This window comes from Nannizzia gypsea, genomic scaffold (assembly GCF_000150975.2).
Source record: "Nannizzia gypsea CBS 118893 supercont1.8 genomic scaffold, whole genome shotgun sequence".
Taxonomy (NCBI): Eukaryota; Fungi; Ascomycota; class Eurotiomycetes; order Onygenales; family Arthrodermataceae; genus Nannizzia; species Nannizzia gypsea.
The window spans coordinates 264,698-280,829 of NW_003345194.1; the positions used below are offsets into that span (position 1 = coordinate 264,698).

General features: G+C 46.6%; 9 protein-coding genes across 9 annotated transcripts; 5 read left to right on the plus strand and 4 right to left on the minus strand.

Moving 5' to 3' along the window:
- Window positions 1-168: 168 nt before the first annotated feature.
- Window positions 169-2,125, minus strand: MGYG_07941 (xaa-Pro aminopeptidase 1; the record flags this gene model as incomplete). Its single annotated transcript, XM_003169727.1, has 9 exons — window positions 169-301; window positions 366-484; window positions 539-760; window positions 821-854; window positions 905-1,344; window positions 1,401-1,528; window positions 1,599-1,631; window positions 1,689-1,853; window positions 1,939-2,125. 9 exons carry the CDS (start codon window positions 2,123-2,125, stop codon window positions 169-171), a joined length of 1,461 nt encoding a protein of 486 aa, XP_003169775.1.
- A 598-nt stretch (window positions 2,126-2,723) lies between these two features.
- MGYG_07942 (acetyltransferase) lies at window positions 2,724-3,941 on the plus strand (the record flags this gene model as incomplete). The annotated part of the gene is made up of 1 exon (XM_003169728.1): window positions 2,724-3,941. One exon carries the CDS (start codon window positions 2,724-2,726, stop codon window positions 3,939-3,941), a length of 1,218 nt encoding a protein of 405 aa, XP_003169776.1.
- A 389-nt stretch (window positions 3,942-4,330) lies between these two features.
- Window positions 4,331-5,552, plus strand: MGYG_07943 (alcohol dehydrogenase; the record flags this gene model as incomplete). The annotated part of the gene is made up of 4 exons (XM_003169729.1): window positions 4,331-4,753; window positions 4,817-4,898; window positions 4,955-5,312; window positions 5,375-5,552. 4 exons carry the CDS (start codon window positions 4,331-4,333, stop codon window positions 5,550-5,552), a joined length of 1,041 nt encoding a protein of 346 aa, XP_003169777.1.
- Window positions 5,553-6,295: 743 nt separating this feature from the next.
- MGYG_07944 (hypothetical protein) lies at window positions 6,296-7,137 on the plus strand (the record flags this gene model as incomplete). The annotated part of the gene is made up of 2 exons (XM_003169730.1): window positions 6,296-6,359; window positions 6,416-7,137. 2 exons carry the CDS (start codon window positions 6,296-6,298, stop codon window positions 7,135-7,137), a joined length of 786 nt encoding a protein of 261 aa, XP_003169778.1.
- A 710-nt stretch (window positions 7,138-7,847) lies between these two features.
- On the plus strand, window positions 7,848-8,885 carry MGYG_07945 (NAD-dependent deacetylase sirtuin-5; the record flags this gene model as incomplete). The annotated part of the gene is made up of 2 exons (XM_003169731.1): window positions 7,848-8,175; window positions 8,245-8,885. 2 exons carry the CDS (start codon window positions 7,848-7,850, stop codon window positions 8,883-8,885), a joined length of 969 nt encoding a protein of 322 aa, XP_003169779.1.
- A 258-nt stretch (window positions 8,886-9,143) lies between these two features.
- Window positions 9,144-10,190, minus strand: MGYG_07946 (hypothetical protein; the record flags this gene model as incomplete). The annotated part of the gene is made up of 2 exons (XM_003169732.1): window positions 9,144-9,892; window positions 9,944-10,190. 2 exons carry the CDS (start codon window positions 10,188-10,190, stop codon window positions 9,144-9,146), a joined length of 996 nt encoding a protein of 331 aa, XP_003169780.1.
- Window positions 10,191-11,254: 1,064 nt separating this feature from the next.
- On the plus strand, window positions 11,255-11,877 carry MGYG_07947 (hypothetical protein; the record flags this gene model as incomplete). The annotated part of the gene is made up of 3 exons (XM_003169733.1): window positions 11,255-11,533; window positions 11,651-11,684; window positions 11,717-11,877. 3 exons carry the CDS (start codon window positions 11,255-11,257, stop codon window positions 11,875-11,877), a joined length of 474 nt encoding a protein of 157 aa, XP_003169781.1.
- A 405-nt stretch (window positions 11,878-12,282) lies between these two features.
- On the minus strand, window positions 12,283-13,755 carry MGYG_07948 (hypothetical protein; the record flags this gene model as incomplete). Its single annotated transcript, XM_003169734.1, has 1 exon — window positions 12,283-13,755. The coding sequence occupies one exon, from the start codon at window positions 13,753-13,755 to the stop codon at window positions 12,283-12,285; it is 1,473 nt and encodes a 490-aa protein (XP_003169782.1).
- Window positions 13,756-14,251: 496 nt separating this feature from the next.
- MGYG_07949 (hypothetical protein) lies at window positions 14,252-15,655 on the minus strand (the record flags this gene model as incomplete). Its single annotated transcript, XM_003169735.1, has 2 exons — window positions 14,252-14,764; window positions 14,825-15,655. 2 exons carry the CDS (start codon window positions 15,653-15,655, stop codon window positions 14,252-14,254), a joined length of 1,344 nt encoding a protein of 447 aa, XP_003169783.1.
- Between the last annotated feature and the right edge of the window lie 477 nt (window positions 15,656-16,132).

Below are 16,132 nucleotides of genomic sequence, written 5' to 3' on the forward strand. Positions count from 1 at the left end.
ATGGTGTATATATAAGTACAGGTACAGCGAGAGTCGTCATGTTAATAATACATATAAGAAACATGCCACGATCCTGTTACGCTCTATTCTATCTCAGAGCCTCGATGTCGTCAATCTATAGACAAGGGAGCGTTAGTTGATGCGTTCGCAGAAGCCGCGAATACCAAGTCATACCTCTTTGACAGCCTCAGGAGACAGGACGATGGGGTTGTCGTCTCCCACGCATATACTATCCTCTATCCTAATGCCGACGCCACGGAACTTCTCGGGCCAGCGGTCATCGTTCGGTACGTAGACGCCCCTACAACTCCCCGTTAGCAATTCACCAGTCTATCCAATATGTTTTTAGCAAGAAGAGAACTCACGGTTCGATGGTGATACACTGGCCTTTGCGCAGCATTTCTCGTCTTGAGTAGCCACCACAGTCGTGCACGCTGAGACCGATATGGTGGCCTACATGGTGAGGGAACAGCGTTTGCATGGCCTGCAGTCGTATGTTAGTAGTTATTCAAGTACAAAGCGGAAGAGTACATCCTACGCCGCCAGAGGTATTAAGGCCGATGGAGCTGAGCTGTTCTCGGAGACTTCGCTCAGCTATATCATGGAGCTTGTCGAGCGATAGGCCGGCCGACTCGCGACACAGAGATATGCATGACCGCTGTACATTCAAGACGGCAGTGTACAGTTCCTTTTGCGCGGGAGTGAACTTGCCGTTCACCGGCCATACTCTCGTCACGTCCGAGATGTATCCTGCATATTGCTGCATGGGGTCAGTACTAGTTCATAGATAGACCAGAAAAAATATGTGCATAACACTCACTGCACCGCCATCAACCAGAACCAATTCCCCGTCACTACATTCAAAGTCAGCATACCTCCTGACACGCGCACTCAAGACACATACCGTAAAACATTATCATTCCTAACATAATGTATACTTAGCGCGTTCGATCCGCCAGCAACAACAGGCACGAACGCTGTCCCATCGCCTCCCTGACGACGGAACTGATACTCCAAAAAGGCATCAAGCTCGCTCTCAGTGCCAAAACCATGGCGCATGGATTCAGTAAATGCTCGACCAGTCACACGTCCTGCATGTCTCATATTGGCAATCTCAGCATCACTCTTGAATACGCGGAGTTCGTTAACTATCGGAGCCAACGGTCTGATCTTCTCCATGGCTTGATCTCTTGCATCACCAGTCGAACTAGAAGAATCTGTGAAGCTGGATAGCAAGCGGGAGAAGGCTGAACGTCCTTTTCCGGCACTGATATCAGTGTATATCTCCGATGCGCCGGATAGGATATCTGGTAGGTAGTCTCGAAGATGATCGATGTTGCCGGACTGGAGGGATGTTAGCCAGTCCGTTTGTCTAGAGGCATTCTGGGCGGGGTGTATACCTCATCTGCATTGAATACATCCATGGCTGCCTGTGTCCCTGACCTTGCTCCCTCCCATAGCTCTGCTCGTGTGTCCTTTTCCCGAACGTAGAGGTAGAAGGTATGTTCGCCTGGTTGGCCGGTATTTGCTATCCTCGCAGATATCAGTACCCGGTTGGTCTGCTAACCAATTCACTCCCTCCTCTATCCTGTACTCACCTATAATAGCTAGAGCTCCAGGCTCATTAAATCCTAAACCATCGCTGTCAACATGACTTGTCAAACGTTGATTTCAACAGGCTTCCGTACCAGTCAAATAAAAGAAATCCGTATCTTGATGGTACTTGTAAAACACATTCTTCGATTTATACTTCAACTCCGCAGCGCGAACGATGGCGACGGCGTTCTTGGGTAGTTTGGAGGCAAGTTTTGAGCGGCGGTGATCATATTCGAGCGCGGTAATGCCGGGTGTCACTATACACTCGTCAACCAGGAGTAAGTATATGCTAACAAGAGTTCACGGAATAGTGATTCTCAGCTAATCCGAGGCGCAACTGACATTCTCCGGCTTTTAATAGGTGAGGGTGCGTTTCGTGCAATGGTTGACCGAACTGGAGCTCTGCGGCGGAGATGCTGCTGTATCTTCTTCGTAGTGCAGCTGTGATAACGCTGCTTCGGGGAACTCTAGCTTGTAACGAGAGTATATTTCGAGAACAATGCCTCCATAATTGAGTCCCGGTCGACATAATGGGCCTAAGATACCTGCTGGCCGTGTGCTGGAAAGAAGTTGGTTGCCAGACTGCTTCGACTTTATCCTTCGTCCAGGATCAGATAAAAGCTGCGCAACGCAACAAGATAGGAGTTGCTTTTAAAACAAAATAGAGCTTTAAATTCCATTTTAACGTCTTTTTATTGGTTTAACCTGACACATAGTAACGTGACCAGATATCAACTCCATAACTATCAGCTAATTAGTAATTTCTTATTTTAACCTTTCTTTTTTTTAAACTGAGCTTCAAGTGTTCTACACCTTTTGATGTTGACAGTCTATGATTGAGACATTGAATATCAATTCTGGCAGTAAACAGAGGTCTATGCAGCTAACCTCACGGTGGGCAATATGGAAGATGTTGATCTTTTGTGCAGCGGTGCATGCATGGAGGGTTTGATGGCCAGGTAACCGGTGAGTCAACTACCTATACGGATAACGGAGATTGGTACACAAGGGGTTTGGTCCAGTTGTAGGGAAGGATTTATATAACACAAATCCTTTATTCCATTGTCTCTTCGTTTTTCTCCTCGTCATATCGCCTTCTTCATCAATTCAAAGCCAGGAACGTTGCGATGGCGGCCTCGATACACGCCCATCCTGACCCAACTCGCACGCTTGTACCTCACCTACAGCGCCATTTGCCACACTCAGGCCCTTTGCTGCGAGTCATTCAATCCTTCGGCATCCTCCCGCGGTCTGCAGAGGCGTGCGTTCTGGCTTCCTTTTCCCCAGAATCGGGATCAAACGCTGCAAAGGATGGGAGTCGACTGAAGGAGCCATGGGTAGTGGCATATGTAGACGTCTTCCGCTACCCTGAGACGCAGATGTGGGCATACTCAAGCCTGGAGGCAGACGGGCGCAACAAGATGGTTGGAGACACGATAGAGACCATTCTAACAGCCGATGAAGAGACGCGTAAAGCGGCCCGAGAGCAGCTCAGGGGTCTGCTTGCATATGTTCGCTCAAAATTGCTGCCGTCACTCCTATCGACGCCCGGGGCCCTGGAGAAAAACATCGTCCACCAGCCAAACGGAGTTAAGAAGCTCCCTGCCCCTCCTCCGACAGGCCTACTGATGGGAACGATAAATGATGGCCTGGCTGAGCTGTTGGGCCAATTAGGGCCTAGGGACCTAGACGGTTCAAGCCAGAAGCCTTTCTTTCACGTCTTCCGTGTCGATAAATGCATGAAGTACCTGTTTGACCGAACCCATTATGACCATGGTAAAAATGAGCCACCACTGGGGTACCGATTCCATGACAGCAAGGGCCGCCATGGTATCCAGGATCATCAATTTGGACTGGTGCTAAGTCGTACGCAGATACAGCGCACTCGGGCGTCATTCCCTGTTAGCGTAGCCCTGTATCATGACGACATGAAGGCGGGCGCTGCTGTGGAAAGTCCGAGTGAAACCCCTGCTGCTCACATCAATGGGAACGGGTTAGACATGGCCGAAGAAATGCCTATTGGCTGGGCGTTTCTCGCATTCGACGGAAGCATGATCGTTCTACATGTCGAGCCGGAGCACCGTGGACGAGGCCTGGCAGCCCTGATCTCGAAGGAGATCATGCGTCGGGGCATGGGCAATGACGCTATCCATGAGCTGCAGCTGGACAATGATGTCGATGGAAAGGAGAAGGGATGGGTGTTTGCTGATGTTGAAAAAGTAAATAAGGCCAGTCAGCGGGTGATGCAGAAATTGGGAGGAGAGGTCGGCTGGGCGATGAGATGGATTGTGGCGGAAGTATGTGTAGAAGGAGAATGCTGTATTTGTGCTAAGGGACTTGCATAATCGAGGTACGACTTAGACGGTGCGTATTTAGATACATAGATTTTCTATCCTACGAAATCAGTGTAACAAGAGGAGCAAGCGCGCAGACGATCCTACGTCGTAGCAGAGGTTTGCAGGGTGTGAAAACTGTCCATAGAAGCCGATGTATCCTTAGATGACGCCAACATGCATGTATACATTATGCAAGGTCAGCCTCTCGGACTTGAACGGACATGCCGAAGTCCTCTTGATAATTATAAATCCAACGCAAAGATATAAAGGGACTGGTAACTATCGAGTAGAAAACTTCGAGCCATCATTCAATCAGCAATAATAAGCATAACCAACTACTTAATACAATATCAACCTTTAATCATACACTAGCGAATCCCGGAAGCAATACATATACAATGGCCATTCCAAAGACCTCCAGAGCCTACCGACGCAGCAAGGGCAGCGATCTCAAGACCCTCGAACCAATCACAGAAAAGATCCCGTCCTCCCTCAAGCCTCATGAAGTTCTCGTTCAGATCCATACTGTATCACTAAACTATAGAGATGTTGCTATGTTGCACGGCAAATATCCTATCAAGTTTCTTGACAGAGGTATCCCCGCCTCAGACTGCGCAGCTGAAGTTGTTGCAGTTGGGTCTGATGTTAAGGACTTTGAGATTGGGGACCATGTTGCACCTATCTTTGACGTGAAGAATATCAACGACGACGAGGAAGATAAAGCTGCGTTGGGAGGGCATATCGATGGAGTGTTGCGCCAGTATGCGGTTTTCGATAGGAACGTATTATTCCATTTGCCCAAATATTTATCTTGGGAGGAGGTATGTATACAATTCACTACTAAAGTAATAGGTCGATATATTGACACGTTAACTCTTTCATAGGCAGCGTGTATCACCTGCGCCGGTACCACGGCATGGAGAGCATTGTCAATGCCTCGTTCCACAGGCACCGCTCTGCTCCAAGGTAAGATTAACCAATATTGACCTCGTTAGTTAGCAATATATTAACATCTTCCCCAGGCACCGGAGGTGTAAGCATGTTCGGCCTCCTCATCTGCCTTGCGGCCGGAATTCGCCCAATCATCACCTCTTCATCCGACGAGAAACTAGAACGAGTGAGAGCCCTAGGAAAACCGGGAGTGGTTGACACCATCAACTATCGAACCCACCCTGACTGGGAGAATGAAGTACTCCGCCTCACCAACGGCCGTGGGGTTGATTATGTTATTGAGACTGTTGGACCGAGAACGATAGCTCAGAGCATTACATCTCTCGCCCGGAGAGGGTCTATTACCGTAGTGGGATTCCTGGGAGGATTCGACATCAAGAGCTTCCCTGACACAATCACACCTCTCTTAACCAAGACCGCAACCATAAGGTAACTATCCCCTTAGGAGAATGATAGTTGTTTCAAATAGTACTAACGATATTTTGTAACAGAGGTGGCGCCGTAGGCTCAAAAACTGACCACCAGAACCTATCTAATTTCTTGTCAGAGAAGAAAATCAGTTTAAAGCCCATTCTTGATAACACCGTCTTTACTTTCGACGACTCACAGGCAGCCTTTGATTACCTATATGACGCCAAACATATGGGCAAAGTAGTCATCAGGATATGAGCATTGACGAACGGAGGCCAAATTGCTGCATAACAGGGTATTGGCTACTTTTTGGGGGGTATTCCTTTTTCGGTCTCATGTACTCGCCGTGTATTGAGAGAAGCTTGCTATCATGGAGGGTATAATATTTTGATCATTTGATATTGGAAGAAGGGAAATGTTTTGCGAGTAGCTTTTTAAAGTTTAACAGGCTTTTTAACTTCGTAGCGGAACAAAGCTTAAAGGTTATACATTAGTCATCACTTCCTATTGGTTAGGACTGCCGAGTCACCTGATAACTCGGATAAACCTGTCTAAAACAGTTAGCGCTCTTTGCTGGAAATTTGTAAATCAAAAATCGCTGATTGGCTTAATCTCAATTAAGGATGGAGATAAGATGCCGCGGAAAGGCGATAAGGCGATAAGGCTCGGTTCAAATGCCAAAGTTGAACGACGAGATGGCCGAGAGTTTGGGATGACTTAGAAACGGTTCCTCAGACAGAGAAAGGTATAGTTTACGGCGTACGAGCCCGCATGGCGGGGCACGGCTAAATGGTGTATTGATACTTTGGGATGCATGAATATGGAGGAAGGATTCGCACTTTGCCGATGAATCATCGTCGTTGCGACGCCCTTCCTTCAACACGCTCCTACCTCGATCTATATAAAGTCCTCTTCCAGTTACTGAAGGGAAAAAAGACCAAAACTACCTTTACTACTTTCTAATCCAGCACATAGAAGCCATCAGAACCTTATATACCATCATGGGCAAGACACTTGTGTACCCCAAGGGGATTAGCAACACTGCCAACCGCTACGCGAAGCGAGGTAAGCCGGAACCCTCACTGTTGGATAGAGACGAGAGTGTTGATACCTGTTCTCAGTGACATATGATCTTGGTCCTATCCATTCCATCGTCAATGCGGCAACTCACCTCGATGTCGCTTTCGTTCCTGGCGGCGATGATCCCTTTCCCACCATCATCCCCATGCTCGGACAAATGGGGTCTTACGAGTTTCCCTCCAACGGTATCGATGAGCCTCTCGACTGCTATATACATGGATATGTCAGTGCACGTATGATGAATATGGCACGGGGGAATGGAGATAAAGGCCTTCCCCTCTGCATCTCAGCAACTCATGTAGACGGCCTCGTTCTATCCCTCTCCCCATTCTCGCACAGCTATAACTACCGCTCCGTCGTTCTACACGGATATGGCGTGCCAGTCACGAACGAGGACGAGAAGAACTATGCCATGAAGCTGATCACTGACGGTGTCGTGGCTAATCGATGGGACAACACACGAACTCCCCCTGATGCGGGCGAGCTTCAGAGCACGACTATCTTGCGTGTGAAGATTGTTGCAGGCAGCGGCAAGGTGCGTGACGGAGAGGTTTCGGACGAGAAGAGGGATATCGAAAGCATGGAGGTGAGGGAGAAGGTGTGGTCTGGTATCGTTCCTGTCTGGCAAACCTTTGGCGAGCCAGTCCCGAGCTCAACGAATATGGTGAAAGAGGTGCCAGCGTATTTGAAAGAATACGTCTCGAAGGTAACAGAGGAGAACAAGAAGCAAGCATATGCTGCAATGAAACTTCCTGCTCCTTAACCAGCGAATGCATACTACTTTTCTCAGAATATGGAGTATGTTGTGAGACATTTTTCCGGTGAGACATGCCTTTAAATAGCTGTTTGATTCATATGCAAGCTTAAAAGCCACGCTGCTAAGAGCTGGCGTTATTATGCATCAGACCAATAGCCGCGCTTCCCTTAAAAGTTGGGTTGGATGTGGTAGTAATGACGCGGTTTGCGTGGAGGTAACGGTCCCAAATAGTAACGTTACCATTTATTCTGTTTAGAAATGCCACAGATAATATTATTTCCACTACACCAAGCATCGTCAAACAACCCCTTAAAGCCGCAAGTTTACCAAATAAAAAACGCTATATAGTACTGCAGAAGCCATCATTATAAGCCTAGGTAATTTTTTAGCAGCACATTCGCTAGTTGTTTACGAGAATTGCTCTTTATAAAGCGTCTTGATGGCGGTGGCTGTTTCGCTGACATAGTGGAAGTAACAGTACCCGCGCTGTCGTCGCTTGGACTGTTACTCGATGACGCCCTAAGATCAGTTTTGTTACTTCCACCCACCACCGGCCAGCGCCCTAGCTTGCGGCTCTGCATGCAAGTGGGGCCTTCCCGCTCGCCAGAAAAAGAAGCATCAATTCTCTCCGTCCTGCTCTTTCCTTCTGTTTCTTCTTCCCTAGTCCGACTCAACCTAAATTTACGGTGCCTTCCTCATTGCTTTGTCGTTCCGCCATGGCTTCAGGAATCCCCGAGGCTGACCTGCTCAGCTTCCGTGAGCATCTCAAGAAATCAAAGCGTATACTCGCTCTACTTGGCGCCGGACTCTCCGCAGCTTCTGGCTTGCCTACCTTCCGTGGGGTAGGCGGGTTATGGCGCTCTCACCGGGCACCAGACCTGGCGACGCCAGAAGCATTTGGCGTTGATCCCGGTCTCGTGTGGCAGTTCTACAGTTACAGACGACATATGTCCTTGGTGGCTCATCCAAATAAAGGACATTATGCCCTCGCAGCGTTGGCCAGGAAAATCCCTGAGTTCTGGACTCTGACTCAGAATGTCGATGGTATGTCGTTATTTTCCTATTGCCTTGTACTCCTATTTCTGTTGTAAACCTACGCTAACGATATCTCAGGGCTATCGGAACGAGCTGATCACCCTGAGTCTCAGCTCCATCGTCTTCATGGCTCTTTGTTCACCGTGAAGTGCGCTTCAGAGTACTGCACCTACTCACGGAACAACGATTTCCAGGACCCGCTTGTTCCTTGTCTTGCAATCCCTAAAGCAGGGCCCCAGCTAAATCCATCTACAGATGATAACACTGGTGAACAAGCTGCCAAGGCTATCCACGCTGCCCTTGATGAGAAGATCTCCCCTTCTGGAGGCGAAGACTTGGATATCTCGGATGCAAATGTCCCCATCCCTAGTCTCACAGAAGAGGACCTCCCACATTGTCCGCAATGCTCAACTGGACTTCTACGACCCGGGGTAGTTTGGTTCGGTGAGGAGCTTCCCCACGATACATTGGATAGTATAGATAAGTTCCTCGCAGAGGGGCCAGTTGATTTAGTCCTGGTCGTTGGTACAAGTGCTCGGGTCTTCCCAGCTGCATTATACATTGAAGAAGGGCGAGATAGAGGAGCTCGTGTCGCTGTGGTCAATATGGATGCTACCCATCTCCCGAAAGGGGGTCTGAAGCCAACTGACTGGTTATTCCAAGGTGATTCAAGCGTTATTCTTCCCGAGATACTGAAAGATGTCATCGGTGAAATTTGATGAGAAAAAAGGTGTTAAGGAAAATCCCCAATACCACCGATAAAATACAGATTCTGAATGAGAAAAGCACTGCTTTATTTTTCTTTTACTAGTATCAGCTACAGCTGTTGCAACTGGGTATTAAAAATCCAAGTCCCATTGTTCGAACCATTTATCCTTCAACGGTTGCTTCGCTGTCAGTCTATCCCGACTAAGCAATCAACTAGTTAGGTTTGCCGCTTATCCCCAGCTCGCTCAACCCAAAGGTCGTTTTGAGGATTAGAAATCTCTTCGTCGCTCGAGGTTTTTGGCAAAAATACTAGGTTTATAGCTCTTAAGAGTCGTTAGATATTGGCGCTCTGCATCTGTCAAGCTCCTAATTGGGGTGCTATGCTGGCTCGCCCCATCGAAAGTGAGCCACTGAGATATCCCAAGCTGTTCGGCACTTCCGATAAGCGCCATTTTCAAATTTTCAACCGTGGGGTTTCCTACGGGATACACAAAGTTTGGATCTATCCCCGTCTGGAACAGGGCTAGAGATATGGCAATCCATCGCTTCGTTTCATTTCTGCTCCCAACTGGGGGAGGCTGGCGGTACTCAACAGTACCACATCCATTTTCTTGAGCGTTTCGGAAGTTCCACGCCACTATTTTGTTGGGGGATACTTCCTCCCATAAACTATCTTTGCTTGGAATTGAGTCGATCCAGTCAAATAAGGCCCTACGGCCTTGTTGTTGTGCTCTTTGCATGGGCTCGACGATTTCGGCATTCGGCCGACACCAGTCAGCGTTCTGTCTCCAAACAGGGATTAGGGCCGTGATGGCCGGTTGAAAAACCGTAGTAAGTTTGGCGATCGATTTTAGCTGCACCAGTGTATAACCCTCTACTGGCCTGACATGAATGTGTGTTCCGCAGGATGGATCCACGAGGATCTCAAAATGGAGATTTAGGATCTCCCAAAAGTCGTTTATCTCTTCCACCCAATCTTTATTGGTATACAGGATTCTCGTAATGACCTCGACACCAACTTTTCTGTGTTAGCGAGGCTGGCCGAAGGTTCAACGGATAGGGTACATACAGAAACCACTGCTTTCTTTTATCGACGAATCACTTGCTACTAGCCAATTGCATATATACTGACTATCTTCAGTGGCCAATTCCATTGGAAATTCCTCCTCTAGAAATTTCTTCACGATAACTGCATGCACCACATTTCTGTTGATTCTCTGTATGTTGTTTTGCTTATAGCCATATTCGACAAGCATAGGAAAGAGATTGTCTTTTGGCTTAACCAGCAATTCCATCTCTACGCCAAATGACGCCATGTTGACAATGATTATTTTTGTTGCCGTCGTGGTAATCAGCGAGGGATGGAATGTTGAAGAAGAAAATAGTACCTATCGAGACAGTAATACCGGGGTAATAGGAGAATAGAGGGACAGAAATTGGCAGACCAGAGTTGCTCAAGGAGAGGAAAAGGCAGGATAGGGGTAATATTTGGTTTTACTGATTTTTCCCGAATATAGGAAGTGGTGGAACACCCAGGGACTTATTATATCAATTACTCCACAAGAACACTATTTCTATCTAGTTATCTATCTGTATATAAAACTAGGCATCTATAAATACAAATATATAAACAAAAAGTATCAATAAAATTACGGTCCTTGGGCTAATTGCATGAATAGCTATGTATAAACAAACACAGCTATAGAAGAGCTTATAATGAATGACAGAACAATATCTATACATATACCATGCATATAGTTCAGCTATACATAATAAATATAGAACTAAGCAAAATGGAACTAGGGTTGGTATATATAGCTAATAACACACAGGATAACCATTTACTGGAATATAGGACGATAGTGATTATTATGAAGTAAATACATGAATAAATACATGAAGAATCAGAATTTAAGTATTTTCTCAGCTTTATTAGAATATTAATAATTTAGAGAGGCTATTAACTACCTATCTAGATATATAATAGTCAAAAACTGTTACGGTACTAGAAGGAGTGAGCCCACAATAATTGTAGGCAGCGATAATATTAAGAATACTCTGACAATAACCATCAAGAAGAGATTGATAATTTGATCCAGATATCTATACGCTCGACAAATATAGGCGTAGTAAGGCTGACTAATAGTTAATTCATAGTTAGAACTGAGCTTTGTTAAAATGCATGTGGCCCTGACTAATTGTCGTTTGAATTGCCACAGGACATTATATGAGAAGATAAATGCAAGCCACACTCTTCCATGCCATCATTTTTTTAAAAAATTGGAGATCACTATACAGAATAACTACTGTCTTCGCTAAGTCAGTTACTTAGTTTCAGGCTCGGAGACAAATTCTATAGATACAGCCCTGACCAAGCATCATGGATAAGTACCCCGAAGGAAGCAGGGAGTGGATGAGCGAAATAACGCGGCTGAAAGCAGCAAAGCCATGCCCGTGGACCAAGGAGCAATGGGAGGCTTCTATAGCAAGAAGAAATGAACCAGAGAAGCCTCGGTTTATACCCATCGTCCTTGGAGGAGCACTCGATACTCCTGAGAAGATCCAGGAGAAAGCTGGCCTGCCAGAACCACCTAAAATCGAAACCACTCATACCGTTTCCGAATTTGGACCTCCACTCCCACCCGATAAACAAGAGACAGTACGTATCTGCCGAGTCGAAATAGATGGTTATAGGAAGCTTCGTAAGAGCCGTCAAGGGGATGATTACATATATATTGCGTTCGATGGTAAAACGAGGGTTGCAAAAAAATTTTAGAGCGACACGCCCAACCACCCTCCCACCCCGCCTAGTATGTCTATCCTTTAACTATTTTTCTTTTAGCCATATTAATCGTTTCTAACCGGACATTCAGTCTATCACAATTGAGAGAGAAAGAGAATTACTGGGACTACGACAAGAGGAAATCTAGGCGAGTTACGTGGGGTTTGCGAAACCGATCAAAGCTGGGACACAAATTGGGTATTTGCTGGTACTATAACTAGTTAGTGACCAAGCTGGATTATTCCCAACATGCCATGGTTATAAATGAACTAGCGTATTCCAAACATATGGAGCCATCTGACCAAGTAGTTGACCATGGTACTAGTTATTGCGATAATAACAATTATAAATTCTGGATTGTTATATCAAGGGGTAATGGTACCTCTCTACTACTTAACCGGTCTTCTTCCTATCCTTGTAGACGAGTGTGGTCGGATATTAAATATGGATTTGACCTGTATAGTTATACTCCGTATAGTTAACTAGTTCTCCAAGGTTGCTAATTTACACTGGTTAATACTCTATATAATTATTTACCTATACCTAGCCGGCTATCAATCCTCTTTATTATCCTGCTCATTTAACAAGCATATTTCCCTCCATTCCTCGTTGGGTGATAATCAGTTTCATGTTTGATTATTTATCTCTGAGTTCTCTGTCTGCTCAGTAGCATTTATTTTCAGATCAATAAACAAGAAGAACAGTCCCAAATCATAGGCGACACGTAGAGCTCCGGCAACGATAAATGCGATCCAAAACTTGTCCGTGTCAGCAAGAAAACCGGTAAGACTAGGCCCTAGAGTCGATGCTAATGTTCTGAGCACAGCTGTGATACCCATAACCGCTGTGCGCTCTCCCGGCTTTACTACCGCAGCAATGAACGCAGCTCTTGGTCCTTGATCCATACTATTTAGTGCTGTGCGTATGAATAGTAGAGCTATGGTCAGGCCCACGCCCTGGGGTACAGGAAACAGCAGAACAGCGAGAGATGACGGGAGGTGTGTGAAGACCATAGTGTTGATGAGTCCTAGGCGTCGAGCAAGTGGTCCGGCAAAGGCGGTGGATATAGCCATGAGTAGGAAGCAGATTGACATGATGTCTCCTAGGTACGACTCAGTAAGCCCAAATTTCCGCACAAGATAGTAGTTTGTGAGTGCGTATGAGACCATTCCGTCAGCCAAGGAGTCTATTGTAAGGAGTACCCAGAGCTTGATAATCACAGAGAGGGATTCATGTGATATATCCGCAATCTTGCTGTTGTGGTATAGCCTGCCAAACAAAGACCGTGATTCCGATGATTGCTGGCTGTCCTTTGAAGATGTAAGAACAGGGTCTCCTTCGTCTTGCCCGTCGGTATTCTCTTCTGCTTCCCTAGCGTCAAGTAGCGGATCAGACTCTTGAGACCCTTCAGCGCCAGGTTTGACCTGTACTTCGGTATACTCGCATTTTCTACTCATTAGGCATGCTAACACCATGGATAAAGTACCCATTGCAACATATATCCAAAACATAGTATGGTACACATCCGTAATATGCCGCTTTGCTCCCTGAAGTCGCTTCAAAAGGTTGGCTATCCGACCAGCAACTTCATTCCCCAGGGCTGAACCCAGCGTCGAAGTTGTGACATACCAAGAGAGCACATCAGTCCGTGTAGCTGTTGTCGTGAGATGGGATATCGTAGACTCTTCAACAGAGCGAAACGGACCAAAATCACCACCAGTAGCACTGATGACGCCGACAACAGCTCCAATGAGCAGGATCCAGTAATTCTCAAAGAAGATGAATACTGTACCAGATAGCACCATCAAAGAACCCCCAAGGAAGAGAATCCGCCGACGCCCAACACGGTCTGCCACCAAAGCTGTGAGAACGGAGAGGATGACGTCCCCGACCAGCGTCATCGTCATGAAGAAGCCGATCCAAAGGTCTGAGAAATGCAAAGACGACATGAATAAGGCTAGGATCAGGGAGATAGCCCCGAATGCAAACATCCGACATGTTCTCGCCAGTATCACGAACCAGGTATCGGGTCCCGTCTTGTAGACAGAGTCGAGGCCAAACTCCCTATACAGCCATCGTATAGGCTTAAAGAACGACATGCTGCGGTTACTCTGTTTATTATGACAGAGTGAAACAGGAAACCAAGTGTGAAATCCTTTGGATACCGTGGATTTCAATAATTTATACGTGCTTATCGGTTAACGAGTAGCCGCGGGCGAAAGTGTTCCGTCGGAGGATTCCCGGAGAGACACCCATGACGGAGTCTCTAGAAAGTACTCCGTAAATTGTAGTAGTGACTATAGAACGTTGGAAGATGAAAATATATATAATCAGGCAAGTTAACAGATTATCTTTTCTGTATTTCATAGTGATATAATTTGTCGCTTATGACGCATGTAGTTATTCAGCTTTGACTAGTAGTTAAATAACTACCTAGTAGCTAAATAGAGAAGCGAAAGCAATAATACATAATATAGCAATAACTTGTTGACTACTATCTATCATTAGAAATCATATACACATATCTAATTAGCATTATCAAACATAGGAATAGGGGTGAGCATTCGAACGGGTTTAAATAAGTAGCCCGCAAGCTTATACACGGCTCCTCCAGTTGGCTCCAGTGTGAGCGAACCTCGCCCCAATTAGTATCAGCGAACCCAGAATGAACGATGTGCCACCGAAAATTTGAGCATAAAGATAATCACCATTCCTCTTTTCTATAAGCATACCTGCTAAAGGTGGCCCTGTCAGTGTTGCAAAAGATATAATAGTGAAGACCATGCCTGTCCGGGTGCCCATCTTGCTAAGATCGATTGTCAGGGAGGAACAGGAGGCTATAAAGAGACCCTGACATGCAGCAGCGAACAGTCCGTACATAACGGAGAACAATATGAGTCCGGACAGGTTACGTACTGCAGCCCATGCGTAAAGAGAAACGCCTGCTGCCAGTGACATGGGTATATATACGCTCAGGGGCCCGGTATATCGGTCAGCAATGAAGGCGGGAATAGCACGGCCAGGGATGCCAACGGCGTTCGTAATGAGGAGGATGGTCAGAGAGGTGGAGGAAGAAATTCCAATGACGTCGTGGCTGAAAGTACTTATCTAGCAGGGGGTTAGCAGCTTGTCATTTAAAGGGCTGGCATCTAAAGCCGGACAACATACATAAGAATAGGCGAAGTAGACAGCCCATAATATAAGAAAGCTACCAATGCAGAACAACAGGTAAGGCAGTTCTCGGAAAGCCGACCATTCGACTATGGGACCACTTTTCCTTGGAGCAAGCCTTCCACGCATGAGACATACGACAACAGATGCATTGCCGAGCATAATGAATCCCATGACTCTGACGGTCCACGCGAAGCCAACTTTTGGGAGAAGCTGCTGCGCAACAAGTGGAAACACAATACCACCAGTGGCGCCTCCACCTGAAGTAATAGCCATGGCCATGGCCCTTCTTTTGGTAAAATAGGTCGAGACCAGTGATATAGTCGGGGTGTATATCAACCCATTCCCTATCCCCTGGCACACTCCCTGGGCAAGGAATATTTGCCAGTAATCCGAAGCCACTGATGTCATGAAGACTCCAAGGATCTGCAGTATTAGACCGGCCACAAGAATTGGTCGACAGTATCCGGCGTCAATTGCACGACCGGAAAAGGTCCCTATCATGAATATAAGGAATATTTGGATGGAGCCTATCCATGCTATATCTGCTCGAGACCGATTGAGAGACCCCGCGTAGTATGCCTGGAATATACCAAAGGAGTTTGCAAACCCCCAAGTGTTGAACATGACAAGATGGGCCATCGTGGCCTGAGTCCATGCTACTAGGCCTCCATCGGGAGCTTCATCTGCGGAATCCGACGATATGGTTTCAGGTTTTGGGGTGCCATCGACAGAGATATCCCTGGAATGTTTGCTAGATGCGTAGTCTGTAAGAGTCGTAGTGCCGCTTTTATTGGTACTGGGAAGTACCTGGGCGCCGGTATCCATCAAGAATGAAACGGTGTGTAGAAAAAGGGGGAAGGTGTTATATATCAGGTATTGGCAGAATAGAGAATGGTAGCTTAGAAGCCTAATGAGATCTTCTTTCTTTCAAAGATGCTGATAGCTCCTGGAGCTCCTGGAGCTCCCTATATATGTAAGCCCCGTGAGCTGAAGCATACCGTCCATACGGGTTGGATGGCAGTGTGATCCTCCCGTGAGGCATTTTTCATAACGGTGGGAGACCAGCAACCAAAAGCAGCAGGCTGAAGGTGTAGCCACCTAGCCATGTTAATGGCTATTAACAGTGCCATTGTGCAAGGGTATATTGGTTCCAGTTCGTCCATCGGTTGGCTTTGACGCTTCCCCCAGGTATCCGACGGAGTGATTAATCATGTAATTCCGAGAGAACAGGGCAGGGATTAAGGGGCCGGCGGCTCAGCATCGAGATCCCTCCCTTGTCCATACCGGCATGGAGTCCAGGGT